Raw genomic sequence first — 27862 nt, 5'->3', positions numbered from 1 at the left:
GCTAGCGCTAACGTTTAGGTAAAGTTAAGGCATGACTAAGCGGGGCCAATTGTGTCAGCAGCTAACCTACAACTCAGAACGTTAAGTGCTCCCGAGTCCTTTGTCAACGTTTCAAAGGTTCCATTTGCCTCCTACTCCTGCCAACTCAACTGCACAACAGCAGTTTCAATAAACTGCAGGTTACGGCAACGACATCGTTTTCTTCAAGATGGCCGATCAACCCCAGATAAAGCCCGACCCTGATGCGGGCTCTCCTTTCATGGACGAAGCGCTTGACGAAACGCCCGACCTCGATTTCTACGACAAATTGCCCGAAGCGGATAAGTACAGTAAAATGTATTTGGCCCGCCTTCCGACTTATGTGTGGCAAGCCTGGTCCAAGCTGGATGACGATGCCGAGATTGAGATTGGGAAGATCCGTCAGTCGACTGACAAGGATGGGAAACTGGTCAGTCTTGTCGAGCCTTGGGGGTGCTGCATTTCGCTGACATGGGCCCCGACTTTCTCAGAAATTGCAAATGCTCCTTAGATCAGATCTCGCGGCACACCAAGGATTACCAAAGGAGTATAACATGGACATTGTAAACTATGATGTCCATAATACCTTCATCTTTACCGAGCAGGATCTACCCAGTTTCGCGGCAAAGAACAAGGAGAAGGCCAATGCTCTCGCCCAAGGCATACCTGCCCACCTCTTGCGCAAGCAATACAACAAAACTGAGCAGGCCCCCGATACGGCGAGGAAGGGCGCCCCTTACGGGCGCCGGCCAATTCCAAGTCAGTTTGCCCCTAGGCCCTTGCCTCAAACGATGTTGCTGACCTCTCGCGTCAGAGAAAACAAAGATTGCAGGCAGGATCAAGCATGAGGTGATGTGTACCCCCGTGCAGAATGCCGAGTCGGATCTCTTCCTGTGGGCTCGCACAAGGAAATCGCAAGATCCCGAGAGGACGGTCCAGATCTTCGAGCGTTTGCCGGCTCAGGGCGTCAGTGATGCGAAAGAATGGGATAACTTCCTTGTATGTGGTTTGCTTGCGTACACCGCCGCGCTCTGTCTAACGCATGAACAGAAAACCAAGGAAAAGCCCATCAAGTCGAAGAAGCTGGAAAACAAGGCAACCCGTTGGCCAGAGAACAAGCTCCTGGACGAAATCGCGAAGTGCTTCTCGCAGCACAAGTACTGGTCTATCAAGGCGTTCCGCGGCAGCATTCCGCAGCCCGAGGCATATCTCCGGGAAACCCTGGACAAAATCGCCGTGCTTCACCGGACTGGCACCTTTGCCAACCATTGGTCACTCAAGCCTGAATATCAGAGCATGGTGGCCTCACTTCCCAAGCCTGCAGATGACGCGGCGGTTACAAAGGCCGAGCTTCCCTCAGACGACGAGGATGAAGAGGATATCAAAATGGAAGATGTCCTTTAGCGGCCGGGTTTAGCGCTTTCTCCTAGAGGACAGGGTTGGGTTTGATACGACGTTATGGCAGATGACATTACAGGGAGGGTTTCTGGGAAAGTATAGGTCATAGATACCCTTTGCATAAGAAAACCAGACAGCATCTAATGCGAGATCTGTTGCTGAATAAAGTACGATTCAGGGTGAGGCTATTTCTGACAGCCCTGAAGTTGGTGTGATCTGCCTGCTCCTTTCCCGCCCTACGACTGGCAATGGTAAAATAGACTGAGAGTCATCTCGCAATTGCGGTCATTGACGACACTTATGCATGCGGCCAGACTTGTTTTCATGACAAATGTGGGGTCAAGGTCAAATAGTACTTTTACGCTTCAAACATGTTCGGTGCTTCACTTACACTCCATCATCCATCCGCCTTTCGTCGATCTCTGTTGACATCAAACTAGTAATTATACACCTGGGCGTCCCATCCCACGACATGGTTCACTAAAACCCTTTCTGCAGCCAGCAAGCAAGTCTACGCCTTGATAATCAGAAACCTAAGTCAGCAAGTGGAATTTCAGACAACTAGACAACAACACGAAGCCCAGACAATATAAGAGCACAATGGGCCTCATCCTCCTGGATTTCGACGGCACCATAACGCAGCACGACACGCTCGATGCCCTCGTCTCGCTGGCCATCGCGCATTCCCAGGCCCATCATTCCTCCGCCGCTCACCCCAACACAGGTGGCATTAGCACCAGCACCAACAGCAGAAGCAGCAGCGACGAAAAAACCGCCGTCTGGCGGGACATAGTCCGCGAATATGTGGCCGACCACGAGGCACACGTGGCAGCCTACTCGCCGCCGGCGCACCTCCGCGACACGCTTGCGCAGGAGCTGCTCTTCCTCGAAAGCCTAGGCGCCGTGGACGAGCGGTCCGTGGCCAGGGTGGGCAAGGCCGGGTTGTTTGCGCGGCTGGACGGCGAGCAGCTCGAGGCGCTGGGGCGGGGGGCTGTTTGTCCTTCTCCTTCATCATCGTCCTGTTCTTCTTCTGATGGCGATGGTGGTGAGAACCGGGGGACGGTCAAGCTACGGAAGGGGTTCGGGCGGTTTGTGGAACGGATGGGTCACGGTGGGGCGGAAGAAGGAGGGGGAAAGGGGAAGGGGTGGGATGTTGGCATTGTGAGCGTCAATTGGTCCGCAAGGTTTATCAAGGGCGTTGTGGAAGCCGGGTGCTCTGGAACTCAGACGGGAGCACAACACACTGATCAAGGGGGGCGGTTCAAGTTGGTGGAGAAGCGGATTGTCGCAAACGGCATTCGATTCCCTGGCGGCGAGGTCGAGGGGCCTGCGGAGTTGGGCGGGGCGCCGTTGCTTACGGCTGGGGATAAACTACGCGCGATGAAGTCGTTGAGGCAGGGGATGGAGGAGGAGATGGTGGTGTATTTCGGCGATTCGACGACCGATTTGTCGTGTCTGGTCGAGGCAGACTTTGGTGTGGTGATGGCTGACAACGACGGAGACAGTAAGCTCATGCGGACGCTGAGGAGGGTAGGGCTTGAGGTCTCCCATGTGGATGAGTGTGGCGATGGCACCGGGAAGAAGTTAGCCTGGGCAAGGGATTTCGAGGAAGTGTTGAAGAGCGGCGTGATAGAGAGGATTGGGGGCACGGAGGCCCAGGGTCTGGCACCAAGGGGATCAACCTGATGTCCATGTGTACCTTCACGGCAAAAAAACCTCTCTTGCAACACTCAAGTCTTACTATGGTTGAGGACAAGCGACCTCATACCTTCAGCGCCTAGTACGACCAAACAGACGGATACGGAAGTCTCGCCTCTGCTGACCCCGTCTCAACAGCGTCCTCCGCTTATGGGCTGCCTGCGGGTGATTTTTGTTCGCACAAGCGCTGCGGGCAGCACAGCTGTTCCGGAAAACGGCAGATCTTTAAGCTAGGCCGCTGCACTAGAAGATGCCATGCCACGACCTGGACAAAGGGCTACCCGCCATAGTCCCAAGAACAAACTAGCCCTTCACAAAGAACCGGAACATAAACGTTCCCACGCTTAAGGTACCTGGTTGTTTACTTCAACTTCAGTCTCCTTGTCCCTTCCCGAATAGCAGCACAATGCTTTTCAGTCCTCAGCAGTCTTGTATCAACCCACTACGTCCTATAAGAGACATGGCCGCACCCCAGGTAGCTCCCCTGGCAGCAATCAAGCTGTGCCCTAAGGACATCCGGGAACATGTGCTTCCACGGACGACTCGTTTTCGACTGCAACCACTTTGCCTGGCTGGGCATCACCAAGCCTTGCGCGTCTGAAGACTCGTTTGAGCGTGGGGAGACGAATGTCGGATGCAATAAGATGTGCTCGCACGGGCTTGACACCATCCGCATCCAAAGAAAGTGTGCCAACTGCATAGCAGTGCGGGACCTGGACAAGTTCAAGTTTGGCGTCGTTTGGGATAGGATCGCGGCCCTCAAAGACGCCGTGGCATATCTCAGAGGAACGGAGACAGTCGAGGAGCAGGGCCAGGAGGATGAAGCTTGCACCACTACCGACCCGGGCTCCGACTCGGATAGCACTGTGCTGGAAGACACGGCCTCATCCTGCTCCTCCTGGCCCCGAACTACTGCGGGTGCACATGAGTCCGCCAAAAGGGAAATATTGTTCGATGATAAGCACCGGCCACTCATGCTCCCTCAGCTTGTAGCCGAGCGGATGAAGAAGAAGGAAGCCGAAGATTACTGCCAACTTCCTGATGATGCCAACCCAGAAAACGCCGGATCGTCTTGATAAGTAGCACAGAAATTTGAGGAGAAAATTTGCTTGTTGAAGATGAGTTTGCCAGCTGTGTTGATGTGATGCGCAAGTGGTGAACTGGTATTGGGTGCTCGTCGCGACAGTTTGATCATTTTCATGGCTTGCGAAAGGACAGGACCTGAGGACTCCAGATGGCCCTTGACCAAAAATGTGTAAAAGTTTGTGACGTACCAGTGAATGAGGCGATGTTGCTCATTCCATTCTTAACGTATATCTGTTTGGGAGAGCCTATATCCGTTTACACCACCGCAGTGTAGTGTACCTATTCGTGTGTGGACTGTGCTGGAGGACTTGTAAGACCTGCAGTGAGACATGGGAGGTGCGGTGTGGGTCCTCAACAGCCGAGCAGCGTAGCGCTCTGGCTTGGAAGCACCTGGTCAGTGGGTCCACGTTTTGAGCAAAAGGGATCCACCTCCGCGGGCGATTTTTGTAGTTGACTGCCATCAACCACAGAAAACGCTCTTCAATACTGGTTCGCGTAAGGCATGCGCGCAGTAAAGGAATACATATATAGATATATTCGAGCATGGAGAATTCGAATCTGCCATCGATTTGATGGTGCGGGCAATGCGCGAGGAGGCATCGATGACCTGAACATGGGTCTTTTCGAGCTGTTTTTGCCAAATATGCCAAGAATTGTAAAACTTTCTATGAAAGATTACTGAAATATTTTGAAAATCTGTAGAAAAGGGACTTCATCAATACCTTCTCGCGCATTGCCCGCGCCATCAAATCGACGGCAGATTCGGATTCTCCATGCTCGAATACACCTATATATGTATTCCTCTACTGCGCGCATGCCTTACGCGGGCCAGTATTGAAGAGTGCTTTTTGTGGTTGATGGCAGTCAACCTGACTCAACCATCGCCCGCAAAGGGTGGATCCCTCATGGACCCACTGACCAGGTGATTGCAAGCCAGAGCGGGCTAGCGGCAGTAGCCGATGGACCCACTGGCAAACGCAGGAGCTACCTTAGGTAGCTCTGCCCCCCGCCTTTATTTCGGCCGAGTTGCATCTGCGAAGTGCGAACGTCTAGGACCTGGGCCCGTCGGTCACACCACAATGCCATGGGGTGGTACACCTTCTTCGATGCAAACCGACGGCAAAGATCACGATGGAGACCCTAAACTGTGGCCACGCAAGAGCAGCCAGCCGGCGCACACCCCCCCCATCGACCAAGCGAAAGCTCCTCACAGCAGTTCTCTCGTAGACGGCGTCCGCGAATACCTCAGGCAGCCCCATAACTGGATCGCCCCCATCGCAGCTGCAGGCCTCACTCTCGGCCTCTGGACCTTCTATCACACGTATTTGCGCCATATCCCTGGTAGCGGCCATATTGCACCCAGCTTCTTCCGCCGCCGCAGTCTGCTTGGGAAGGTGACGAGTGTTGGAGATGGCGATGGCTTCCACATGTTCCACACCCCTGGCGGACGCCTAGCTGGCTGGGGCTGGCTTCGGAGCGTGCCCAAGGACAGGAAAGAACTGAAGGGGCGGACCGTGAGTCACTCTCCTCGGGAACTCCAGAGCGCCCTGCTAATGTAGAACTGCTCTCCGGCAGATATCGGTGCGCATCGCCGGCGTCGACGCCCCTGAAGGTGCTCACTTTGGGAAGCCCGCCCAGCCCTTTGCCGCTGAGGCCTTGGCCTGGCTGGAAAGTTATATTCTCAACAAGCGCGTGCGAGCTTTTATCTACAGAAGGGATCAATACGAACGGGTGGTAGCGACCGTCTATGTTCGCAGACCGCCCTTCTTCCTGCGTAAGGACGTGGGGCTGGAGTTGATTCGACGTGGGCTGGCGACTGCCTACGAAGGCAAGACGGGCGCCGAGTTTGGTGGATCAAAGATGGAAGAGGTATACAAGGCTGCCGAAGCAGCAGCGAAGAAGAAGGGAAAGGGGATATGGTCAACGCACAAAGCTGGTGTCCTTGGCTTACGCAAAGCCCAACCATTCGAGACGCCGATGGCGTTCAAGAAACGGATGAAGTTGAAAGACGATGAAAAGCAGAGCCTGTAGACGGCATGGATGAACCAACATGATACCCATGAAATCAATGTTAGGGCACCGATCAACAGTTGTGCCCACGGCCCACCAGTTTCTGCCATCTCATAGCTTATTATGAGAGTTGGCGGCACCTTACGGACGCTCTTATTGAGAGATCGCCTGCAATTGTTCAAACCTCTCGTGGGTGCACTTAGTATACCTACAGAGTTACATATCTTACACAGACTTTCGGTGTGTATAGTGCCGAACCATTGGTATTCATCCTCTCGGCCTCTCTCTATTAGCAATCTTTGGTTGCTGGTCACTTGCCTTTATCAACCCCATCTAAAGCACGAAACAGCGTTTCGCATGAGTCGCTGACGCACGTTTACCGGGACAAGCATTTGACATATGATCTCTATGCCTGACGAGCATCATACGGCATTGGTGGAAAGAGAGATCTTATAATAACGGATAAGTTAACATTTAACCTTATGGTGAGCGGTCACCCACTCCCAGGTAATTGGGCACCGAGAGATGTTTATACTAAATCTAGGTCTATCCAATATCGACATGCATGTACGTTACTGTATATCCTGAACCCTGAAGAGGATTTGCAGAGCCGAGGTGCTTATGAGCAACGAGCGTTTCACACGTGGTGTTCGTAGTCGTTCGCAAGATCTCTCACCATACAATATAGATGCACCTCAAGAGTATTCTGACTTGATATCATGTACAGTACTACTGTACTCTAGGACGGGCTCTTGCTTCTCGGTTCAGAATGATTTTCTCGACCCCACAGGCTCAAAAGCCATCCTGAATACATCATGGGTTCATGGCTTTGAGTTGCAGATGCTGTTGAGGGAACCAAACGTTGAAGGCTCAAGGTGGTTGGGTGGTTGGGTAGTATGTCCCCTGCCAAGATGCATCTGTCCAATGGCGTCCATGTCGTGCCATGTGTGTAGCACCGGAAAACCCCTGTGCCCTTTTAGCGACCCCTGAATTCATGAGCGGTGGGCTCCCGGTCAGAACAGCACCGCGTTTTTTCCCTTCTTCCATACGGAGCCAGCATTCCTACCTTTTTCTCTTCCGCAAAGCACTGGCACGGGAAGCTTCGGGGAGGACAAAGACAGGAACTGCACACAGTCGTTCACTCTCTCTACAATAGTTCCGTCTAGCCATTCATTTTATACGTGTACACTGCTGGGACCCGAGACCAGGAGCCCCTGACGCATCAAGATCCCCGCTACAGTCTTTCGTTTCTTCTTCTTTTCGCGGTGCGTTTGCACAGTCGTTCGTTGTGCTCCAATCGACCTGTAAGGTGTGACCCCTGATCAGCCTCCCCAGACCTTCGTGACAAGAGCTTCTAACACGACACTCTCCGACCAGGAACAACCCGATAACGGTCCTATCGTTCGTTTCATCAATCGCTACGCAACTCTCGCCGCAAGGCGCATCTCCCAAAATATCACCACGTTCGTTCTGAGACATTGAAACCCGTTCGATCCACAACCGGCCGCGACTCGTCGAATAGCACCACATACTGCGGTATCCTGGACGATACGGACCGACTGGGTGGAATATTCAGCGACGGCTATCAACGACCGGGACTTTTAGGGCTGACAGGTAGCAAAAGTTTGTTTGAGCAAGAGCAACACCAGGTTCGTGCACCGCCAATTGCAATCTGCTCTTCCCGCCAGCCCCTTGCGGCCCGTGGGAGCGAGGTCATTCTGAGGGTTTTGCCTGTGCACTCTCTTCGGGTGTGACCAGGAACCGTCACAATACGCTGCACAGGCAGTACGGTGCCTCGCTGGCCTGCTAATGGCCATTAATCACCGTGCAAGATCTGGCAATTACATCGCAGGCCAAAGCAGAACCTAACATGCTGTTTATATTCGCAGGCCGATAGGAGTTTCCAGTCGACATAACTGATGAAAACCGCCAGGAACATACGAGAAAGAAAAAGAGCAGAAGAGCTCTCATTTGTTGCTCCAAAACTCGTTGTCCCATCTCACTGGAACTCAATCTAGCCTCTTTGAGGTCTAGCGAGCCTGAGCTGGCCAGTCAGAGCGTGCGACGCAGGGCTGCGAGCTCCGCCCAATTTCGCCCATTCCGCAGTCTGGACCACTTTGGATCCGTGAAAACAGGTTGACGTCCGGCTCACGATCCTTGGTTGAACCACAAACATTCTCGGCCTGGACGCTCGTTGTTTTCTCAATCCAAAAGACTCAGCAAGAATACACCTGGCCGTGACTGGTTTTCCGACTGCAACCACACTCGTTTAAAGACATCGCATTAGTGCTTGGAACCTGTTACAACCTGACGTTATTCAATTCTTGCACTGGGTCCCTCTGTGGAACAACCTCATTTACCCAAGGTACCTAGGCACCTTAACTTCCAAAAACCACGCATCACCCGACTGCACGTCATCACCGCAGACCTGCCAATATTGCTATGGCACTCCATTCCTGACAGCTTGGATCCGACCACACCTCGCCGAGCAGCTCGATTTGGTCGCCGAGCACATTAATCCCCCACCAAGCATTGACCGACGCGCGATGCGATTGCCCTTTCGGCGGCGCCATGCCGCTCGTCGCGCCCAACCCGATTCCATTATCTCTGCGATCCTTGCCCTTTCAACGCTTGCAGCATCACCCGCAAGTGCGATATCCTTTACCCCCGTCCCCAACCCGAACCTCGACATTTCGCAGCTCGGCCGACTGGCCCTTGTTGGCGACTTTTCAGGCATCTCCTTGTACCAGTTCCAAGAACAGAATGAGCGACCATTTCGCACAAATGGCAGCGAACAGCTTCTCGCGCGCATGCCTAATGGCGACTTCGCGTCTGTCGCCAGTACCGACGCGACCATCCGCACCATGTGCTCCTTCAACACAGGCAATCGCACTGTGATTGTGATTGGTGGCAACTTCACGAGCATAGGGCCTGCGGACCCTGACACATCGGCCATGCAGCAATCCACGGGGATCGCGCTGTTCGATCCAACGACTGCTGCAGTCACGCCGCTCCCCAATCTTTCCGGTCAGGTCAACGCGCTGCTCTGCGATCAGAGCGCCAACATTGTCTATGTCGGGGGAAGCTTTGTTGCTGCGAATTCAACTAATGCGATAGCGTGGGATGGCGAGAATGGCTGGACAAATCTGCCATTCGCTGGGTTCAATGGGCCAGTTACTTCCATAGCTAAAGCATCCAACGGGAACATCGTGTTCGGAGGTAGCTTCACAGGCTTGGGGAACGCGAGCACTCCGAGCACGCCGGACGGGCAGGTCATCAACCTTTCGACAGCGAACATTAGCAGTGGCTCTTCGACCACCACGGAGGGTTTCAACGATCCCAGGAACATCATCTGCAAGACCAGCGGTGCAGATGGCACGGGCAATACGTGGTTGTTGCAGGACAATACTCCTGGATTCTGGCAAGCGACCTTCAGGTACGGATTTCGACCAACAAAGTTGCGATTGTACAACACGCACCAGGATGGACGGGGAACAAAGACGTGGCGCTTCACAGCCCTGCCTATCAATGGCATTATGAACATGACGTATACAGACCCCTCGACAGGACGAAATGCGACCTGCACTAGCGAATGCCCCTTGAGCGACGACCCGGATGTCCAATTCCAGGATTTCCATTTTGTCAACGTCATCGGCATGAACGCGTTTCGGCTCGATATCTCGGCCTTTTATGGACGCGGGGGAGGTCTGAATGGGATTGAGCTCTTTGGAAATGACATATTTTCGTATGCCGTCAATGACTTTAACGAGCCGTCGTGTGCAGGCCTCAGGTTCCCATCAACAGCAACCGCGACTGGTCCCTGGGTTGTCACGCCTTCCTTCTCGAGCACAGCCGAATATCTGACAGCACAGCTCACTGCCCCAATCAGCAATTCTTCGGCTTCAATTGTTTTCACACCCGATATCAGGGAATCAGGGCACTACTCGGTCAATCTGTACACTCCGGGCTGCCGTCAAGACAACACGTGCCTCACACGTGGTCAGATCAAGCTCACAGGGCAAATGACAGCTGATCCCACGAGGAGTCAACCAATCGATGTTGACCTCTACCAGACCAATGACTTTGACAAGTACGACCAAATCTACTTTGGCGCGGTCGATGCGGCTTCGAGCAGTTTCAAGCCCAGCGTTACCATGACACCCCTCGCCGGCCAGTCACTAACGCAAATGACGTTTGTTGCGCAGCGCTTGGGATTCACCTTGATCAATAGCACTGGCGGCTTGAATGGGCTTTATGAATACTCACCGGGGGCCGCCGTTAATGTCAGCGACCTCATGAGCTCTGCCTTCAACCGCTTGGGCGCCAGCTTTTCCACCGGCTCAGCTGTCAATGCATTGGCGACTTTAGGGGATGCTACTTACATTGCAGGAAATTTCACTTCCAACGCACTGCGCAACATTGTCTCCTTGAAGGGCAACGACTTCGCTGTGCGTTCGCTTGACGGTGGGCTAAATGGCGAAGTGGAATCAATATTCGCCAATGGCACCAACCTCTATGTCGGCGGACTCTTCAACAGTACCCTAGACAACTCAACCCAAGGACTGAACAACGTTGCCGTATACGACACTGCAAGGGACACCTGGGCTCCCCTTGGCGCTGGGGTTGGCGGCCACGTCTTTCGAATCGTTGGCATGACGATGAACATTACCGGCTCGACCCCAGAGGTTGTGATTAGCGTCAACGGGAAATTTGATCAACTATTGGCTTTTGGCGACAACGCCGCCGTTCCAGTTGATGGATTTGGCATCTGGGTACCTTCCCAAGGGAATTGGCTGCAGAATCTGGAATTGCCAGTCGGGTCAGTCGAGGGCGTCTTGTCCGCCTCGATTCTTGACCTTGCGAGCGATGGCCTGTCGCTCTATGGGGGCTCGCTTTCTTCGTCCACCTTGGGCGTGTCTGGCGCGGCAATCCTCGGGCAAGGCGAGAGCTTGAACCGACTCCCTGTCGATATCCACCCGTTTACGAATACCACTACACCGAGCAGTCTTGCGAGGCGCGAGGTTACCTTGACCGATGAGAGCATCCATGGGGTTTTGGCCGGCATGTTTGAGACCAACAACGGCAGAAACCTTACCATTCTTGGTGGTCACTTTTTCGCTACAGCCACTGACGGCTCTACGATTCATAACCTTGTCATCCTCGACGGCTCCAACAATAACCAAGTTACTGGACTCGGCGACCAGATCTCCTCCAACTCGACGTTTGTGGCCTTGGCTGTACGAGGGGATATCCTTTATGCTGGAGGAAAGGTATCGGGAAACGTGAATGGCAACGACATCAATGGCCTTATCTCGTACGATCTAGCCCGGAGGTCGTTCAATACCCAACCGCCATCCCTGTCCGGCGGCAACGGCACTGTCTCCTCCATCTCTGTACATTCTAGCACCGGGGATGTCTACGTGGGAGGTTCGTTTACGAGTGCCGGGTCGCTTGGCTGCCCCGGAGTGTGTTTCTACAGCACAACCGCGTCCCAGTGGAACCAAGCCGGTCAAAACATTGAGGGAACCGTTCACACTTTGATGTGGGCGACTGACAATGTGTTGCTCGCCGGCGGCAATCTCACCATCAATGGCACCGTTTCCGCTTTCCTCGCCATGTACGATCCAAGTACGCGGATTTGGGACGCCTACCCCGGCGCCGACCAACTCGCAGGACCAGTCACCGTTCTCACTGTCGGCACAAGGGACGGCAGCCAGATTTGGGCCGCAGGAATCTCTTCGTCCGATAGCTCCGTCTACCTGATGAAGCACGACGGCTCTGCGTGGCAGTCAGCTGGCCAGACCACGCTCCAACCAGGCACAGATATCCGCGGTCTCCAAATCTTCTCCCTCACCTCATCACACAATCAAACCTCCCTTGTCAATGCGGACGAAGCGCTTATGCTCACTGGCTCCATCGTCCTCCCAGACTTCGGCTCTGCCTCGGCTGTCCTCTTCAACGGCGAGACCTTTACTCCCTTTGCCTTGACCACGAATACCGAGAACCGCCCGGGCACCATTGCCCGCTTCTTCTCCGAGAGTGGCGACTTCTTCAACAAGAACGGCGGGGGCATGCCGCTAGTGTTTATCATACTCATCGGTCTCGCTATCGCCCTCGGGTTGACGCTGCTCATCATTCTTGGGGGTCTGGCGCTCGACAGGATCCGCAAGCGGCGCGAAGGCTACGTCCCCGCCCCAACGTCCATGTATGATCGCGGCAGCGGTATACAGCGAATCCCGCCGCACGAGCTGTTGGAGAGCTTAGGGAGAGGCAAAGCCGGCGCGCCCAGGGTTTGACCGCCTAACTGACCCGGCTGGGTCGGCTGGGTGACAGGGTGTGAGTGAGGGTTCAATGAGCATGAGCATCATCGGGTCTGGTCCGGGTTGGCGTTTGGGCATTTAAATGGGCGGTGTGTTTTTCTTTCCAAGACTAGTTATACCACTTGCTTCCTGCATTTTGCACTGCTGGGCGTTCTGGGGGATTGGACTGGCCACGGCATAATTTCTTTTAGAATCGCTTGCTTGGGGGTAAGGGTGGCCGGAGCCTTACTATTACCTTGGCGCTCGCGTAGCGCCAGGCTCCTGTATCTGTGTTGGACTGGATCTGGTACATGCTGCCGATGAGCGTGTACGATAGACCTCGTGGTGGGTACTGTGGTGGTTTTATGTTGGGCGAATGTGTACGGTTAGGTTCCTTTCTGATGTCCGATTTCACGGGCTTTGCCTTTTTCATTCTCGTTTCTTTCATATACTCGCTGGACGTGGTTGGCAATGATCTGTGATGACGGACGGTTCTCGGAGGGCGGTGCTTTTCTTCCCTTCAACTTAATGTTTAACAATTGAGCCAATATTCTCCGAGGTCAACAAGTCCCAACATTTAGTCATGCCATGTCCCACGGCACCATGTGGTCGTCGCAGCCTTTACCGTTCCTCTTTTCCCAGCTGTTTTTGGTTCTTGGTAGTGTTGATGATGGAGTCAAGGCCAACGAACAGCAAATCGGTACTCGCATCTGGTGCCCTCGGCGGTAGGCGAGCGTACTTCCCCTCTCTTCCGCGCCCCTGTGTTGTTGCGTTCTGTAAAGTTCCGGCAGCGATTGAGCTGCCAAGTTGTACAATGCACACAGTTAGCTATCTGGAACTGATGGTGGTCTGATTCTTGATCGAGAGAAGGGGGTTCAATCCCACATGTCGGGCTAGACTGAGTTTAAAGTCGATATTGCTCAGCGGGTGTCAATCCAACGGTTTCTTACCATGCGACTCGGGTCAGGAAACTACTCTGTCCCGTTAACTTCAAGATAGGAGCGCTCCGATCGTACTAAGTCAGCATCAGTCATACTTGCTACTTCAGGCTGTCTGTCAACAACATACTTCGCGGCCCGGACGGCATTCTAATTCACTCACCTTATTTATGTCATAAGCCATCTAGTAGATACAAGAGTATCGAAGCTTTACTCGTAACCCACAGATATAGACCTCGGACACTCTCTCCTAAGGTGGTTTGTGCTCAGTTCACTCAACAACAAGCTTTATCAAGTGCCCGTCATGAGGCTTTTCGATACGTATCTCTGTCATGGCATGTGTATCATGATTCTGTAAGCTAGAACGAACCGCACGACTATGCTGTTACAAATCCCCTTCTACACACCCAGACCCAAACCTTCTCGAGCATGAGATGAGCGATTTAGACCGCTCACCAGGAACCCAGATTTCCCCGCCCAATCCAGTTCTCATCATGGATCGGGATAAAGAGCAGTGAAGCGGCCAGGGGAGACACTCGGGTAGCCCTAAGCAAAAGAGGAGGTTAATTACGTGATGATGTCCCCCTTATGTATACATATGCCGCAAACATGTCTGATTGTACATACAATACCGGATCTTGGATGGTACCTAAGCATGATTTGTAGATGTGCATGTCCAGTCCGCAGTACTGCCCAGTACTCTCTCAGCCAACTAAAAGGCGAAGCCAACACGGGTTGGGAGGGGTGAAGTAAGGAGGGCAGTTCAGGATCCGGCTTTCCCGCGAACTTCCCCGCTACCTCCCCGTCCGCTACAGGCTGACTGATTCGTTCAATGGCCACCCGGCAGAGTTCTCTGAAAGGTAATGTCTCGTACATTGTCCATCCCCTTGGAGAGACGCCAACCAAACAAACAGACAAAGGCGGAGTTCCAATGACATATCTGGATAGTCGGAAGTAGATAAGTGACGAAAACCGGAAAGATGGGAAACTCGATGATGGTAGTGGCTGGCTACATTTGAGAGGGCCAGGCCGGAGACGGAGCCGGGAAGAGGGGTCAGACATCGGAAAGAGAACCTATGGGTCGAACTTGGGCTAAGAGAGGGGAGTTGGTCGTCAGAAAGTAAGACAGCGTGAGATTACAAAGGCATGACATGTCACTTGCGCATGCTACACCACTGGCAGCAGTCGGTTTTCACACGAGATAAGGTCTGGGACATCTAGTACCTTGTGCACCAGACTCGAGCTGGGACAGCAAGTCCAAGACAAGTGCCGACTTAACAAGCAATCCAAGGGGAAGCACCTTAAGGTAGTGTACAATACTTAACACAACCAGCTGCAGCATGGCGTCGAGGCGCTGCTACTGATTCATGCGGGCGATGGGCGGGATAGAGCAGCATGGTTTGCTGCGAGTGGAAGTGGTTTTTCCTCTTCAATACAGCCCGCCACGGAGTCATGTAGCGCAAGTATCCGTATGCTCGATCCTGCCACTACTTCCAAGCAGGTAAGGTGAGGTAGTTACCCGCTCGCCGATGCTCGGCCTACAGATTTGGCTCAACCCTCCTTAGGTTCTCGTCGGGATAGTACCGTACTGGATGTCTGTGCTGTATGTACAATACATACATACATAAGGCCGGCAGGGGAGGGCCCGGCGGTAGGTCAATGGCTCCCATGGGCTGGGCATGCATGTATGCCTATGTGTGACGACGGCAACAAAATGTAAGGTATGTATGTAGGTGACCTCTTGGGTTGGAGGGAAAGGAATATGGGCAGCTTGGGGTTACAGCGCCTGCTGGTTCGGCACGGTAGTAAGCTCGAAAGCACCCCCTTAGCGCTCCGAGCCAAGCTCGCAGTTGCCCGGGCTCGCGATACAATGCTCATACGTGGATGATGGATCCACGACAATGCCGTTGAGGGGAGAAGGTGATAGAAAGGGCAGAAACACTGAGTCTCTAACAGTTCCAAGCCCTATTCCTCATTCCCTCCGAGCCAGCTTAGTTCGATCCAGCAACGTGTTGATGGGCCCAGGCAATGAATAAAAAGGGGAATGAATGGTGGTTGGCCCGCGTCCCTCCATGTCCAGGCCACCGTTAACGACCTTCCTCTCTGGTCGTGCCGAGCACCGGCACGAAGTAGCTTTGATGACATGGTTGGAGGACGACATTTATAACGTCTGAATGGAGCAAAGGCCGGCAAAGGCAAGAACTGTGAATGGAGGTTTTGAGACATCGTGACCTAGGCGAGGTGGAGCACATACATTCAAGGTGGGGGGGTCTTGAAGGGCAGCACGCGGCATTTGGAAGCCTAGCGTACGCTAGGCGCCCAAAGACTCATCAACCGTGCACATACGAAGTATGTAGCTAGATCACATATGTTAATACACTACTCGCGGGTGCGGGGTGTCGATCACCCATACATACATACAAAACGTGAAAGGTGAGGCGACTCTGAGTCTGAGCGCCATTGCCACAGACACCACGGAAACTGTTAACCATTTCCATATCTTCTTGTAAACACCGGTTAGGCATGGTGTTGACAATGCCAGCCCCAAGTGCTTGTGCACATGTACATACATACAGCGAGGTAAACATCTCAACAGCGTCGAACCCGGGCATAGTCCGGGAGCTTCCGCTGCTTGGATCGGATGCGGCTCTCATGGCTCGGTAATTTGCCGCTTGCCAAGCGGCCGGGTAACGTCCATCATTTTAATGCGTAACGTTTAGAATTATAGCCAGATATTGTCGACGACCACGTTGGGCTTTGAATCAACCCAAACTCTGTGTTGGGGACCACTTGCCAAAAGGAGACCCCTGTCTCGAGCTTGATCAGACTTGCCTGCGTGATAGCGTCGTATCCACATGTGTACATAATTAGTGTCTAGAGGCAGGTGCAGTGCCGTAGATTCCCAACAAACTGGCTCCACCCCCGCAAAAAGTGAATTGAGAAACATGTTGCAGATAAAGTGAGCTTTACAGCAAGGCACCGTGTTGATTTGTATCTTAATGTACATAGACGAACTACCTTAGTAACATATAGTCTACGCGTCGAAGCCAGCATTGGGGTACAATGGCTTATCACAATGCTTGCAACTGGCAGTGTAAGACGGACAAACTTCGGCGGCGGCAGCGGCCTCGACAGGGTGCGCAACCAGGGTGGGGGCTTGGATTGGGGCTGTAGTGTAGTGTAGTTATGTGTTCACGTAAGAGTCAATGGCGAGACAGTGATGCTGAGATTGCTGGTGGGTTGGGTGTTGAGTTGGTTATCTGCAACAGATGCAAGCCAAGTGACGAAGAGCCAAGTGAACGAACGCCTGTCTCATAAACTCGGCCCGGTTTGCCTCTGGAACCACGGGAGCGGTGTTCTGGGACCAGCTGTAGCCACGATGATGCAGTGTACGATACACACTACATAATAATAAGAAACCGCCGTGTAAGTTATGTATGTATATGTATGCAAGTACTGTACGGTACAATACACTGGCAGCCTCGGTGGTCTGTTGACATGGGGGAAATAGGGGTAAAACAAGCACGATATGGGCCATGCGCGGAATGCTAATTAACTAGCGGAAAACGGACACGAAACCAAACCATCTTGCTGCACGACAGATCTTTGACAGATGCGCGGCGTGTCGATCATGATGCGACGACACTTCTTTTTCACGACGCACTCTGGTGCCGCGTCTTGGCTGGACAAATGAGGAAAGGCCTGCTATCTGCTCAAATCGAGCCGCCAAGGTGGATCGGGAAGCGGGTCCGTCAGTCCGTTTGTGGTATCCCGATCAGAATCTGGATCGAGATGGACCTCAGCTTGAAGACGCTGAAAAGAGGGAAAAGGAGAGAAAGAAAACCAGCAGTGCGGCTGTGAACAACCCAAGAGCTTCAGTTAGTTCGACTTGATTGCCCAGTGCTTGTCTTGCCATTGGGCGCGTGCTTGCAAGGTGGGCTGTGACCAGATCTTGTTCTCTGGGTTGAAGGGCCGAATTCGACGGCTGGGTGCAGCGTGGCGTTGAGATGCGTTGAGATGAAGTTGGTCCGGTTCGGGCCCGCTGAACGGCGACCATTTTCATTGCCAAGCATTTTTTCCCCCGGAGTCAACTTTTAGCGCCATCCCGTGACTGCTTCCTCCACAGGAGCCGAGCCAAGTCCCGGGAGCCGCAAGGACGAATCCCACCCATCGTGATGTTAATTGTTAAGTCCACGCATTCGGGGTGGGTTGCCCTCAGGGACCTCATCACGGTTCCTGGCTCGTGTGACCCCTCCATGTAGTGTAAAGTTACCTTACCCCTGTGCCGTGATTAAACCTCGTATCCAACTATCCATGGCAGATTGATGCCAGATGAAGCCTCTGAGTTTACTGTACTCCGTCCGGAGTAGCGTTTACGGCTCCGAGTAATGGCGAGCCAAAAATCTCTATGACGACTAAGAAACTTGGGGTAAAGTAAAACTAATGTACAATAGTTACAGTTGGTACTTCGTACATTGCGAAGAGCCGGGAAGAGGTTGTAATGTAGACTCTTTTACGCAGAGGACGCAGTACTGTCAGTCGGACATCTTCAGCGCTGCATTGTTGATGCAGTCGGCAGGAGCCATGGACGACTACCGGCCCATGGCGACGGTTCGACGCCTTCTTCCCGCGGAGTCGTGCCTCACGGCTCTTTCTCGCTCAAATTTAACGAATCCAACTGCAAAATTAGGGTTGCCCGTATTCTCATCGGCTGTTGAGGATTTCCAACGCTGAGGACGCTGCAAATTCTGGGGCCTGCTTCTTTTGTCACTTCCACCTGAAGGGTCCATGCAACCTGACCCTTTTCGAGTGCCCCCTGTCGATTCTGTAACACACCCATGCTCGTCGATCCTGGTCCGTGTGTTCTTTCCCGTCGTTGACTACCAGAGTTTCGCTCCACGGATGACCCTGCCAATTTCCATCCCCAGCTGGCTAAAATTGACTTTCTCAACAAGATCTTGGTGCTCGATGCTGGGTTCCTCTGTTCACCAAAGGACCTCGTGACAGCGTGATTCTTCAACAGCGGCTTGCGCGGACCCGCGACACGGAGGGTCGCATCTCTGGATGCAACGCCAGACTCAGGCATGAAGGGGCTTTGGTTGAGCGGCTTTCTCTTCTGAGCACAACGTGAAGAAATAGGAAAATGTGATTATGGAGTATACTTGTTTGGGCCTTTTTTTTTGTAAAGACGGATCCAATACCGCCGTACGAGGTAACGTACACGTACTCCGTACGTTGGCCAGTTCGGGCTGGCGATCGAAACCGTTACACTATGCGTTGCTGGTACCTGATCCGCGCTTGGTGCCTGAAAATCATCGCAGGCGCCTTCGAGTCATGTGCAAAGCTCTCTTGACCCAAGGCTCTGAAACACAGACATATGTTACCAAGCCCTTTGCGTAGTTAGGTATCTACATAACGTTTAACCCGGAGCCTTCACATCTCTCGATAACCATCAGCAATGCAGCAATGCAGCAATGCCTGCCAACGACTCGATTGCCTTAGGTATTCCCGAATGCGACAAGAGGGCGGGCATGAGATCAATGACATCGGCGACCTACCCACTTTTTCGGCAAGCCAACCCTCGACAACCTTGGCTCTCTATAGCCCGTTTTAGTTAGCCTCTGAGATCGATTCGCGGGTAGACAAGGACCAGGGCAGACAGGCAAGCCGACGGCAAGTGAAGTGAAGTGAACTACCTTGTTAACCACCATCGAATTGGCGACGTACCTGCACTTGATATACAGTAATTACATCACTCGAAGCTCGAGAGAGGAACCGTGCAGGCGAAAAGCAAAGAAATCTTATTCTCGTCAAGTGATGATTTCACAACTCCGGAGTCTGTAGCGCTAACCACTCTCGAGTCACTGTCCCTGAGGTGTACTGTACATACAATATCCTTGTCCGAAAGATTAGACGACTTTATATGAATTACTTGATCGTCCCAATTCAGCTCGTCAGCCTTTTGGCTTGCGTCAGTCCGGTTCCTCAAGGAGGCTGAAAAACTGTAACCTAAAGAACGCTACTATAATTCACATCATATTGGGCGATGTACTCCGTATGATTGGGAAATCTGCCGTGGTATTGTACACGTGTACTCCGTATCCGTAGGCCGTCTTCAAAAGGCTGCTGAAACTGGATATGATTGTGGCAACAGTGTTCCCGCACGACCGAATTCGTCGTCTCCCACTTCCATTCTGGCTGCCCAACCGGCCAACCTGGGAGGCTGGTTCAGCCAAGGGAAATCATCAGCGCCAGCAACGTGTCCCCGCCTGATGTGCCGTCATTGGTTACTGGGCGCCGTTGGCTTGCAGAAAGTTGCCGGACGGGGCGATCATACCCTGCCCGTGCAAGGTCGAGTGGATTCACCCAGTGCTTTTTCTCTTAGGCACTTATTCCCGGCTCCCCCGTCGCCAGCCGTGGTGAATGCGGTGAAGGACTGACAGGGCCCGCTACTGCTTGGGTCTTGGGAGGCAATGTTTCCACTTTCCACATCATCCGAAGCCGGGAGGGATTGGGAGTGGAAGCCGGATGTATCTACATACAATAACAACCTTACATGTGTGATTAGTTGACATCGGGACTTGAATAGGCCACTCTGACGGCAGCTCGTTTTTCGTGACCTCCGGGGTCGAAGCTGTTAATCTAGGCCACATGGCTTTTAACAAGGGAAGAAAAGAAGCAATGAAGAAGCGCAGCACCGGCAAGCAGGAGCTTGATAGGGCCGATGGAATCCGGGAAAAGCATATTAACTATCAATTATACGATGTACATATATTCATTCTACCCTCGAGGTATTGGACCTGTACCGTACAATACATACCTGCGGCATCGCTGGTACACATGGCTGTCAGGATCATGGTAACCTACGTAACTACGTAACTAATACAACATCTCTGCAAACAGCAAGCCTGCTATACACCTAGCACATCACCGGTAGGTAGCAAGGCGAAAGGCAAATTCGTGAAGCGGTGAGAACCGTGACGAGCCTTGGCAGAAACAATAGTACCTACGGATAGGTGATGCGTGATTAGCTTCAGCTCTTTGAACCTGCTACCTACCTACACTAGCCCGACTAGATGGCTTTTACACCACCGGAAGCCAGAAAAACGGCGTGCTATCGTCAGCGAGCAACATGCAGTGATGAGCGTCATGCATGGAAACCGCCGGTAAGCTAGGTGGCTTCACATCCTGGGCTAAGCCAGCTCGAGGCCAGTTAACCATGGCCGTACCTCCGTAATTGGCAGTTACCTCAGTTACGATGGAAATGTGTCACGAATGACTTCACTTTAAGCACCAATTAACTTTGAGTCGCCTTGACATATGTGCAATACGCACCGTGGAACGGGGTACTTACCTTAGTTATCAAGGTATTCTCCAGGGCAGTGATACTCTTGCCGACATGGTTACACAGTGGTCAATCCGGTTCTTTTGCCTCGCGTCCCGGTTTTGTTCATCCTCATGCCGCGTAGCACCACTTGTAGTAGCTTCCTATTCAGGCTAGAGGAAATCCAACACTACAAATGGGTCAGGAGCTTTCTTATGTGGGTGTCATTGAGTGAGTGGCCCCTGCCGCCCTGTCCTGTCCAGTCAGCATTGTGCTGATATGCAATTCCAGGAGCAAACGATCTCCTGCTTTGCCGGCTGATGCATACAGTGAAGCGTTACAATTCAAGATGCCAACCTTAACAGCGCGAGCTTGTAGACAACACGCGTCGCTGAATTTGGCCAATTTCTTGGGCAATTTCTTCCACAAAATTTGCGGTCGAGTTAGCTTATTAGGTGGCTTTGGCTTGCTCAGTGACCCTGCGTGGTCGGCGCGCCAAGGTCCCGCAACCACTCGGCAAATTCCTCAACAAGTGCGATCCTTTGCTTCGCCAGACATGGACAGCGCAAGACGCCATTCAAGCCCGGTGCCTCCTCCAGTTTGCCGGACATCTGCCGGCTTTTCCTCTACATAAGTAGCATACCTAACTTACCTACATAGAGCTTTAGAGTAGGTACATACATACCTGAATTCGCCACCACGGTTGCCGGGAACCTGTAGATTTCACAGCCGTGTCGAACCGGCTCAGCAGCAGGGTCTGTCCTAAGCTCTTTTTGACTCCAGCTCACACAGTACACCGTGACCACTCTACCATGGAGTCCCGCCAGCGGCCCTCCATCGGCAGCGCACCCTGCACCCGTTTACCTCCCCCGGTCCTGGCGGACACGCCCCGCCTGTGGACCCCGGCTCCGAGGCAATCCTGACACTTCATCCTGACTGGCTTGTTGAAAGACACAGGAGGTGGTAGTGTGGTGTAATGCTCTGTACTTGTACTGTACATACAGTACGTACCAGTGTAAAGACATACGGATACAAGTTTGGGCGGCTTTGATGTCTTTGACTTACTACCTTATGTAGATTTTGTGGTTAGCGTAAACTGGTAGAGGAGCCTCTTTCCTCATTTTGTCCCAACCGAATCCTATTATTCCCATCACGATTCGTGACTGTAATAAAGGTCATTCGCGAACCCTCGATTTCAACCCATGTCCTAATAAGAGTAGTACGTCAATATTTCACCGTTAATTCTCCGGATCATCGTCAACACATCCAAGTTTCAGCCTGCCTCCCAAACCCGTTTGGTACTAGTCAGGTGTCGTTTGATATCCATCAGGGCCGCCTTGTCAGGTACCAAGCTCCACGGCTCTGGTCGAAGCTTCCCAGCATCACGCACCAAAGCATCACCGGACCTGAGGAGCCACATAGGGTAATTTAGACCTTGCAATTGGGGATAACGTTGGAAAGGGGTGTCTCGCTGCATGCGTTCACACCTTCTCTCTCTTCCCGGCCGACAGCCCTGCTCCGCGCCGTTCAGTCGGCATCCCGCCGAGCCCACACCCCCGTCCCATTGGCAAGCCCGCCCTGGCAGGGCTCGTGGGAGGAAATACTGTACGCAAAAAAAAGAGTTAACGTTAATACTTAGTGTAATTACAGTGTCGATCACTTGGGGCCGGGAGGTCGTCAGAGGTTCACTTGTCCTTGAGAGAACCCACAGTTCCCACTCCTCTTCCTCTTCCCACCCAAAAAGGCACCAAATCCCCCACCAGTCCCGCTCACGCAAAAGGAGGGGGCAACTACCTTACTTCTACTTATTAACCTTCAGACGACGCTGGATGGTCCGGAAAGCCATTGGCCCGAGCGCACAGTAGAGTACATAGGACCGCTGGCACTCGCAGGGCTGGCTCACGCATGCTATCCGTGCCCATCGACAAGCCACACACCGTCAAAAAGACACTTAAGAACGCTGATCCGTCCTGCCTTTCTCGTCTTGGGCTCCGATCTTCCCTACTTCTCAAGTTGGCTCAGCTAAGACTACTACCACCGGCCTTGATCAGCAACACCACTTGGGACCACTTCTCACTTCCACACAATTTCCGTCTGGGAGAAGGAGAAAACAGGTTTCGACGGCGCCGTCCAGATCTTCTCAAGATGACGATGACCATAGACCATAATCAGCGCCGCTTCGGATCCTTACACTTCGAACATATGTCTTCCTACTCGGGCCATCCTCACTTCACAGACCCCTGGGCACCGTCGCCCTCGACGGCGGGCCCCAGCCCGGCATCGCAGAGCGGGAGTCAACAAAGCCTCTACATCAACAACCACCAGGACGGTGCCGGCCTGCCTCACCTCAATCTTGCTCCCCTCCCGAAGCATCCGCAGCACAGCAGTCGGGCCGGGAGCAGCACTTCGATGGCGCCTTACGGCGCTCTCCAAGTCTCGGCTGCGTCAGCAGGTAGTCCTTCCATGGCGGGTGTCTATAGGCCACAGGACTTACTTCCCGTGTCTCAAGATCATCTCCTAGGCGTCAACCGGCTGCAGCATCAAACAACATCGGCCGCCTATGACACCTCGGCATACACTAGCACGGCCTCACCAGTTAACGCAACATATACGTCATCGTCGTCGCCTTATGATCAACTAGGCTATGCGCAGGCGTCAATGAGGGGTTCCTTTGCTCTCGGAAACGAGGATAGCTCGAGGAGATATTCCCAGCAGTCAGTAGCATCCAACCTTGAGGATTTGCACCAGGCCCACCGAAGGAGTCAATATCTGACCATGATCGCAGAAGTCTGCAGCAGGACGACAGGAGGAGCTTCCAGGACGCCCTGGAGGCGAGCCACGGGATGCTCTCCATGAGCCAAGAGACGCCGCGTAACATATTCGACGTGCGCAACAGGGGGCGGGGATCTGGCGACTCGTACGGGTTCCCACCGACCCACTCGGCAACCTCAAGCGTGTCGTCGACAGGGTTCAGCGGCTACTATGCAGGCTCTGTGGACGGATCGGTGAGCGACTATTCGACGGCGGGCTCCGACATTGAGTCGCTATCTAGCCGCACGCTTCCAAGACCACAGGGGCTTATGGCCAGCGCGCCGCCAGCGCCCCAGTCGATGATGGGTTCCTTTAGCTCCAAGGTGTCGTCAAGCACGCAGAAGAAGCATAAATGCAAGGTTTGCGACAAGCGCTTCACGAGGCCAAGCTCGCTACAAACACACATGTACAGCCACACGGGCGAGAAACGTAAGCGGTCCCGGCGTCCTCGAATCCACACTGGCCCTGGTACTAATCCGATTGTCGTATAGCGTTCGCATGCGAGGTGGAAGGCTGCGGCCGGAATTTTTCAGTCGTATCAAATCTTCGCCGTCACAGAAAGGTTCACAAAAACCAGACACAAGGCGAGACGCCGTCAGAGACCGGGTCAGAGGAACACCAGTCACCGTAGGACAATCACCAATCGTCATGCTTAGTCGACATCGACAGCAGCTCTGCCGCCGCACATTGTGTACACGGGTCCTTCAAAGGATAGATCAGCGCCATTTTGTTTCGGCTCCATCATACAGTGATGGTGGGTGTTTGTCGACATATCGATACTCGGATATCATCCGTAACGAAATCCTTCCCCGGAAATTTGGTCTCTGGCAAGGCCATGTTCTGCAGCTGCACCGAGCGTGTCGGAACTCCATGGAATTTTTTCTTCAAAGTCATCCCAAAATTTTGGATATCAACTATTTAATCATAATCTCTTTCAGACGGATTCGATCGGTTGAGGGCCGGAGTTGGGAATCTTCCAACAGGCGACGGAGAGATGGCCTCCCTTGGACGATACCCTCATGGATCGGCGTTTCGGCATCTTTTTTAGTTGGGCACAAGGGAGGGGCTTGTTTACTCGGGTCAGCAATTGCACCCTCGCATTATTACTGTCGTTTATGCATCAGACTACTCGTTTTCCACTTTTACACGAACAAAAAGGTCCATTCTGGGGTTGATGGGTCCAGGAGAAACTGGGGGATTTTCACATCCATGGATGTCTGGGAGTGGGAACGATGGTTCGCAACAACGGCGGGGGGGATTGTACTCCAACAACGAACACATAAATACTTGGTTACTCCGGTATCTATATACCCACCTAGTGACGACGACGAAGGAAGAATTGGAGGGAGGAATACCTTTATACCGCTGCCGATGGCTTTGGTTTGCGGCGGGAAGTGCCAGTAGATATCTGTAACCATAGTAAAAGCTAATCGTGTACTACTAGTACTACTAATTAATACTACTACTCGAGTAAACCTGCCGCTACTGAAGCTACTTGCAAGTCGCCCGTCGGTAAAGCTTGCCCCCTTTTCCCTCTGCCAGCCCATACCGTTGCAAGTACTGTGTACGGCAACTGTCCACACTTCTGGCCACACTGCTAGAAGATCGGGCAGTTCAAGTCCACCCCAATCTGGGCGCTGTTTCAGGACAATTGCCTTCCCCAATAACACCTTCTAGCCTACATGCACCACAGGCATAAGTCACACACCACAATGGCTGCAAGCGCCCCGCATGCCTGTGCAAAAAAAGGGTGCAAGAAGCATGCAGAACGTAGGTATGTCCCCGTGCCGAGTGCAACACAACAACAGAAGAGAGCATCTATCTTACGTTAGGTACTTGTACTGTACACGCAACCAAGCCAGTTACTCGAGGTTGCGTCCCTGATTTGGTCGGCTATTCGGCCGTGGGATCGGCATATATCCCTCATTACCTTGGTACACGTACAGTAGACCGCAAGTTTAGTTCTACTTCGCTGACAGTTGTCTTAGGTATTGCCTCGGTACGTACATTACAATCTACCATGTCAGGTGGCTCAGATGGGTATGTATGATGCAAGATGCTCTCTGCTGCTTGTGTCACGCTGACGGCCTAACCGTAACCGCGTCGGTGCCTTCACAATGGGTAGTTATGGTCGTTTTACGATGCCCTGACGAACAAGGAGCACACCTTGCTCTGCCGCGCCAAGTTCTCACGCGTCTGACCTGCTACCGGCTCGGCTCTGCACGATTCCGCCACAGAGTGAAGCGTCATCTGATGGTAGGGCGACGACCTGAGGGGAAGATGGGATGCCCGTGTGCAGGGATGAACCAAGGGCAAGGCGACTGCACGAAGCTTCTTTTGCCTCACCTTTTCACTTTCAAAGTGCGAAACAGACGCCGTTCCCCGCCATCGAAACCTTCCACTGCCACGCGACGTCAGCCGTCCCTGCTAAGGTGCACATGGCTTCTCCACAGATGGGTTTTCCATCGACAAAAAGGCCCCAAAGTTCAGCCAGAGCGTCGGTAGCGTCCGACTCAGTCGCGCGACCGCAACGCTTCCCCGGCCTTTGCTCGCCCAGCCGCCGCCCGCACCAACGGAGGGAATTTGAGACAGAGGGCCGTTCGCCTTGGAAGCTTAGTGCATGGCGGCCTGAACTGCGTGGGGCTTGCCTTCCCGAGGGTATAGGGAGGTAGAGGGAAGATGACCCGAATCGGAATTGGATCATCACGCTCGCCTTGTTGCCGTCCCTGGACATGAAGCCTACCCGCTGAAGTTCCATTCTCCACCACTGTCGGTGCCCGACAATTTGCTACAGCCAAAAGGAGGCGAAAGTGCGGTGCGGAGGTGACATCTCGCTCGGCCATATTGGAACCCTTTGCTGTGGGGGCCATACGTCAAAAGAACCTTTGGGTTGGTGAGAAGGCTCGGGGGAAGGGACATTACACGTGTAGAGGACCCTGTCTCTGTCGTTTCAGGTTTGCAAATCAGTGCCTCTTGGCCGGGCCAGGGCTCCTGCCGTGTCCGATCTTTACCTCTCCGGGCAACTCGTCACAATCAGCTTCGGCCAGGAGTGACAAACGCTCTGTTGGAAACATGATCGGCAACCACAGCTCTCGGCTTCGGGAGCTTTGAACTCTCTGGGAGAAGGTTAGATTTCGCACGTGAGGGCACGGGAGCCTTCTCGTGACAAGTCGTCTAATGAAGCTCATCTAAAGCCTGTCAAAGGTGCGGGACGGCTCCCTTAGTGGCGACCGGAGTGGATGCCTACAGAGATTGCGTGGATATTGACGACGGTGTACCCGACGTTCTCTTTGAGTTGGCTCGGTTGGATACTGTGAGATGAGTAAAACAGAACGAGATGCGGGGTGTATGTCTCACAACCCATGAGAGTTGGGGCATCTAAAGCAGGCTTTGGTCAGTCAAGAACGGGTGAATGAAGCGTACGTGTGCAGGGGACAGTGCACACGCGCGATGTGATGGGAAATTGGCAACAGTAAGCCGTTTCCATTCGCCAACGATGACGCACTTGGAACGCTTGCAACGACGTTGGGAAAGGAAACAGCAGAGCGGTAACCACCGTGCAACCTGCTCTACATACGTACAGGGCCTCGGGAGGGCCTGCCGGGCATTTCAAGTTCTCTAAAATGGCCGCCTCGCCCAATGGCGGCTCGATGGCGATAGACCAGAGCCCGCACAGAGCGGCCGGGCGGGGAGTAGGGCGAGAGACAGGCGCCGGTTCGCCATGCTAGGCGTGCTTGAGACACGGTTGGAACTTCGGCCGGCGGCCGACGCGGCTTCTCCGCGTGCAATTGCGGCGGTGGCTACGTTTGCTGGGTGCGCACTACAGTGTAGTTATCTTCGCATCGGAATTCGAGTGAAATATTTCCTGTTGCCAGGTTTATATCATCTTTCGACGTCACAAGTGTAACGTGCTTTCTAAGGTGAGTGGTCGGTTTTGCTGTTGCCTTAATGGGACGGTGGAGAGGACCCCGCCCAATGACGTCGAACCTGCAGGGCTTACGGCCATGGTCCAATCGTTTACTGCAGGCAACGTCAAGCGCTGGTCAACAATGCTTTCGCCTCGGAAGGCGCAAATGGCCTTGTTTCAGTGATTACAGTAACCGGATCCAGCAGATGCCCGTTTGTCCGTTTTCATTTACTGTTTGCCTTGTCTCTTTACCCTTGACGCTTTTTGGACCGGGCGACCATCAAAGGTCCTGCAAGATGGCGCACTCCCCACAATTTGCTCAGCAGCCAATCAGCGGTGCCATGGCCAGAGATCGCTAGCACAGATCTTCAGG

General features: G+C 53.2%; 10 protein-coding genes across 10 annotated transcripts; 7 read left to right on the top strand and 3 right to left on the bottom strand.

Annotated features, from left to right (window-relative positions):
* The first annotated feature begins 72 nt into the window (after positions 1–72).
* N656DRAFT_773245 (uncharacterized protein) lies at positions 73–1674 on the top strand. The gene is made up of 4 exons (XM_064814022.1): positions 73–448; positions 510–777; positions 833–1017; positions 1069–1674. The coding sequence occupies exons 1-4, from the start codon at positions 209–211 to the stop codon at positions 1420–1422; spliced, it is 1047 nt and encodes a 348-aa protein (XP_064674750.1). The 5' UTR covers positions 73–208; the 3' UTR covers positions 1423–1674.
* A 115-nt stretch (positions 1675–1789) lies between these two features.
* N656DRAFT_743200 (uncharacterized protein) lies at positions 1790–3546 on the top strand. The gene has a single exon (XM_064812849.1). The coding sequence runs from the start codon at positions 2017–2019 to the stop codon at positions 3100–3102; it is 1086 nt and encodes a 361-aa protein (XP_064674749.1). The 5' UTR covers positions 1790–2016; the 3' UTR covers positions 3103–3546.
* A 92-nt stretch (positions 3547–3638) lies between these two features.
* Positions 3639–4190, top strand: N656DRAFT_793695 (uncharacterized protein; the record flags this gene model as incomplete). Its single annotated transcript, XM_064817194.1, has 1 exon — positions 3639–4190. The coding sequence occupies one exon, from the start codon at positions 3639–3641 to the stop codon at positions 4188–4190; it is 552 nt and encodes a 183-aa protein (XP_064674748.1).
* A 1116-nt stretch (positions 4191–5306) lies between these two features.
* N656DRAFT_698992 (SNase-domain-containing protein) lies at positions 5307–6231 on the top strand (the record flags this gene model as incomplete). The annotated part of the gene is made up of 2 exons (XM_064810751.1): positions 5307–5714; positions 5776–6231. The coding sequence occupies 2 exons, from the start codon at positions 5307–5309 to the stop codon at positions 6229–6231; spliced, it is 864 nt and encodes a 287-aa protein (XP_064674747.1).
* Positions 6232–8756: 2525 nt separating this feature from the next.
* N656DRAFT_764451 (uncharacterized protein) lies at positions 8757–12506 on the top strand (the record flags this gene model as incomplete). The annotated part of the gene is made up of 1 exon (XM_064813332.1): positions 8757–12506. The coding sequence occupies one exon, from the start codon at positions 8757–8759 to the stop codon at positions 12504–12506; it is 3750 nt and encodes a 1249-aa protein (XP_064674746.1).
* A 3201-nt stretch (positions 12507–15707) lies between these two features.
* Positions 15708–16211, bottom strand: N656DRAFT_18345 (uncharacterized protein). The gene has a single exon (XM_064808787.1). The coding sequence runs from the start codon at positions 16099–16101 to the stop codon at positions 15805–15807; it is 297 nt and encodes a 98-aa protein (XP_064674745.1). The 5' UTR covers positions 16102–16211; the 3' UTR covers positions 15708–15804.
* A 367-nt stretch (positions 16212–16578) lies between these two features.
* N656DRAFT_18411 (uncharacterized protein) lies at positions 16579–17115 on the bottom strand. Its single transcript, XM_064808791.1, has one exon. It carries the CDS (start codon positions 16983–16985, stop codon positions 16704–16706), a length of 282 nt encoding a protein of 93 aa, XP_064674744.1. The 5' UTR covers positions 16986–17115; the 3' UTR covers positions 16579–16703.
* On the bottom strand, positions 17116–17616 carry N656DRAFT_18342 (uncharacterized protein). Its single transcript, XM_064808785.1, has one exon. The coding sequence runs from the start codon at positions 17508–17510 to the stop codon at positions 17247–17249; it is 264 nt and encodes an 87-aa protein (XP_064674743.1). The 5' UTR covers positions 17511–17616; the 3' UTR covers positions 17116–17246.
* Positions 17617–22916: 5300 nt separating this feature from the next.
* Positions 22917–24213, top strand: N656DRAFT_793691 (uncharacterized protein; the record flags this gene model as incomplete). The annotated part of the gene is made up of 3 exons (XM_064817193.1): positions 22917–23485; positions 23557–24011; positions 24074–24213. The coding sequence occupies 3 exons, from the start codon at positions 22917–22919 to the stop codon at positions 24211–24213; spliced, it is 1164 nt and encodes a 387-aa protein (XP_064674742.1).
* Positions 24214–25078: 865 nt separating this feature from the next.
* On the top strand, positions 25079–26316 carry N656DRAFT_18314 (uncharacterized protein). The gene is made up of 3 exons (XM_064808782.1): positions 25079–25352; positions 25571–25622; positions 25708–26316. The coding sequence occupies exons 1-3, from the start codon at positions 25314–25316 to the stop codon at positions 26085–26087; spliced, it is 471 nt and encodes a 156-aa protein (XP_064674741.1). The 5' UTR covers positions 25079–25313; the 3' UTR covers positions 26088–26316.
* The last annotated feature ends 1546 nt before the right edge of the window (positions 26317–27862 follow it).

The sequence above is a fragment of the Canariomyces notabilis genome, assembly GCF_033297395.1.
Source record: "Canariomyces notabilis strain CBS 508.74 unplaced genomic scaffold N656scaffold_1, whole genome shotgun sequence".
NCBI lineage: Eukaryota > Fungi > Ascomycota > Sordariomycetes > Sordariales > Chaetomiaceae > Canariomyces > Canariomyces notabilis.
Note: the sequence above shows the minus strand (reverse complement) of the source record. Positions and strands in the feature narration are given on the sequence as shown.

Coding starts and splice junctions, on each gene's coding strand:
- N656DRAFT_773245 (XM_064814022.1), top strand. CDS start 209: ATGGCCGATCAACCCCAGATAAAGCCCGACCCTGATGCGGGCTCTCCT. Junction 778..832: donor CGGGCGCCGGCCAATTCCAA/GTCAGTTTGCCC, acceptor CTCTCGCGTCAG/AGAAAACAAAGATTGCAGGC. Junction 1,018..1,068: donor AAGAATGGGATAACTTCCTT/GTATGTGGTTTG, acceptor ACGCATGAACAG/AAAACCAAGGAAAAGCCCAT.
- N656DRAFT_743200 (XM_064812849.1), top strand. CDS start 2,017: ATGGGCCTCATCCTCCTGGATTTCGACGGCACCATAACGCAGCACGAC.
- N656DRAFT_18345 (XM_064808787.1), bottom strand. CDS start 16,101: ATGAGAGCCGCATCCGATCCAAGCAGCGGAAGCTCCCGGACTATGCCC.
- N656DRAFT_18411 (XM_064808791.1), bottom strand. CDS start 16,985: ATGGCCCATATCGTGCTTGTTTTACCCCTATTTCCCCCATGTCAACAG.
- N656DRAFT_18342 (XM_064808785.1), bottom strand. CDS start 17,510: ATGAAAATGGTCGCCGTTCAGCGGGCCCGAACCGGACCAACTTCATCT.
- N656DRAFT_18314 (XM_064808782.1), top strand. CDS start 25,314: ATGCCTGTGCAAAAAAAGGGTGCAAGAAGCATGCAGAAC. Junction 25,353..25,570: donor GTGCAAGAAGCATGCAGAAC/GTAGGTATGTCC, acceptor CAGTTGTCTTAG/GTATTGCCTCGGTACGTACA. Junction 25,623..25,707: donor ATGTCAGGTGGCTCAGATGG/GTATGTATGATG, acceptor CACAATGGGTAG/TTATGGTCGTTTTACGATGC.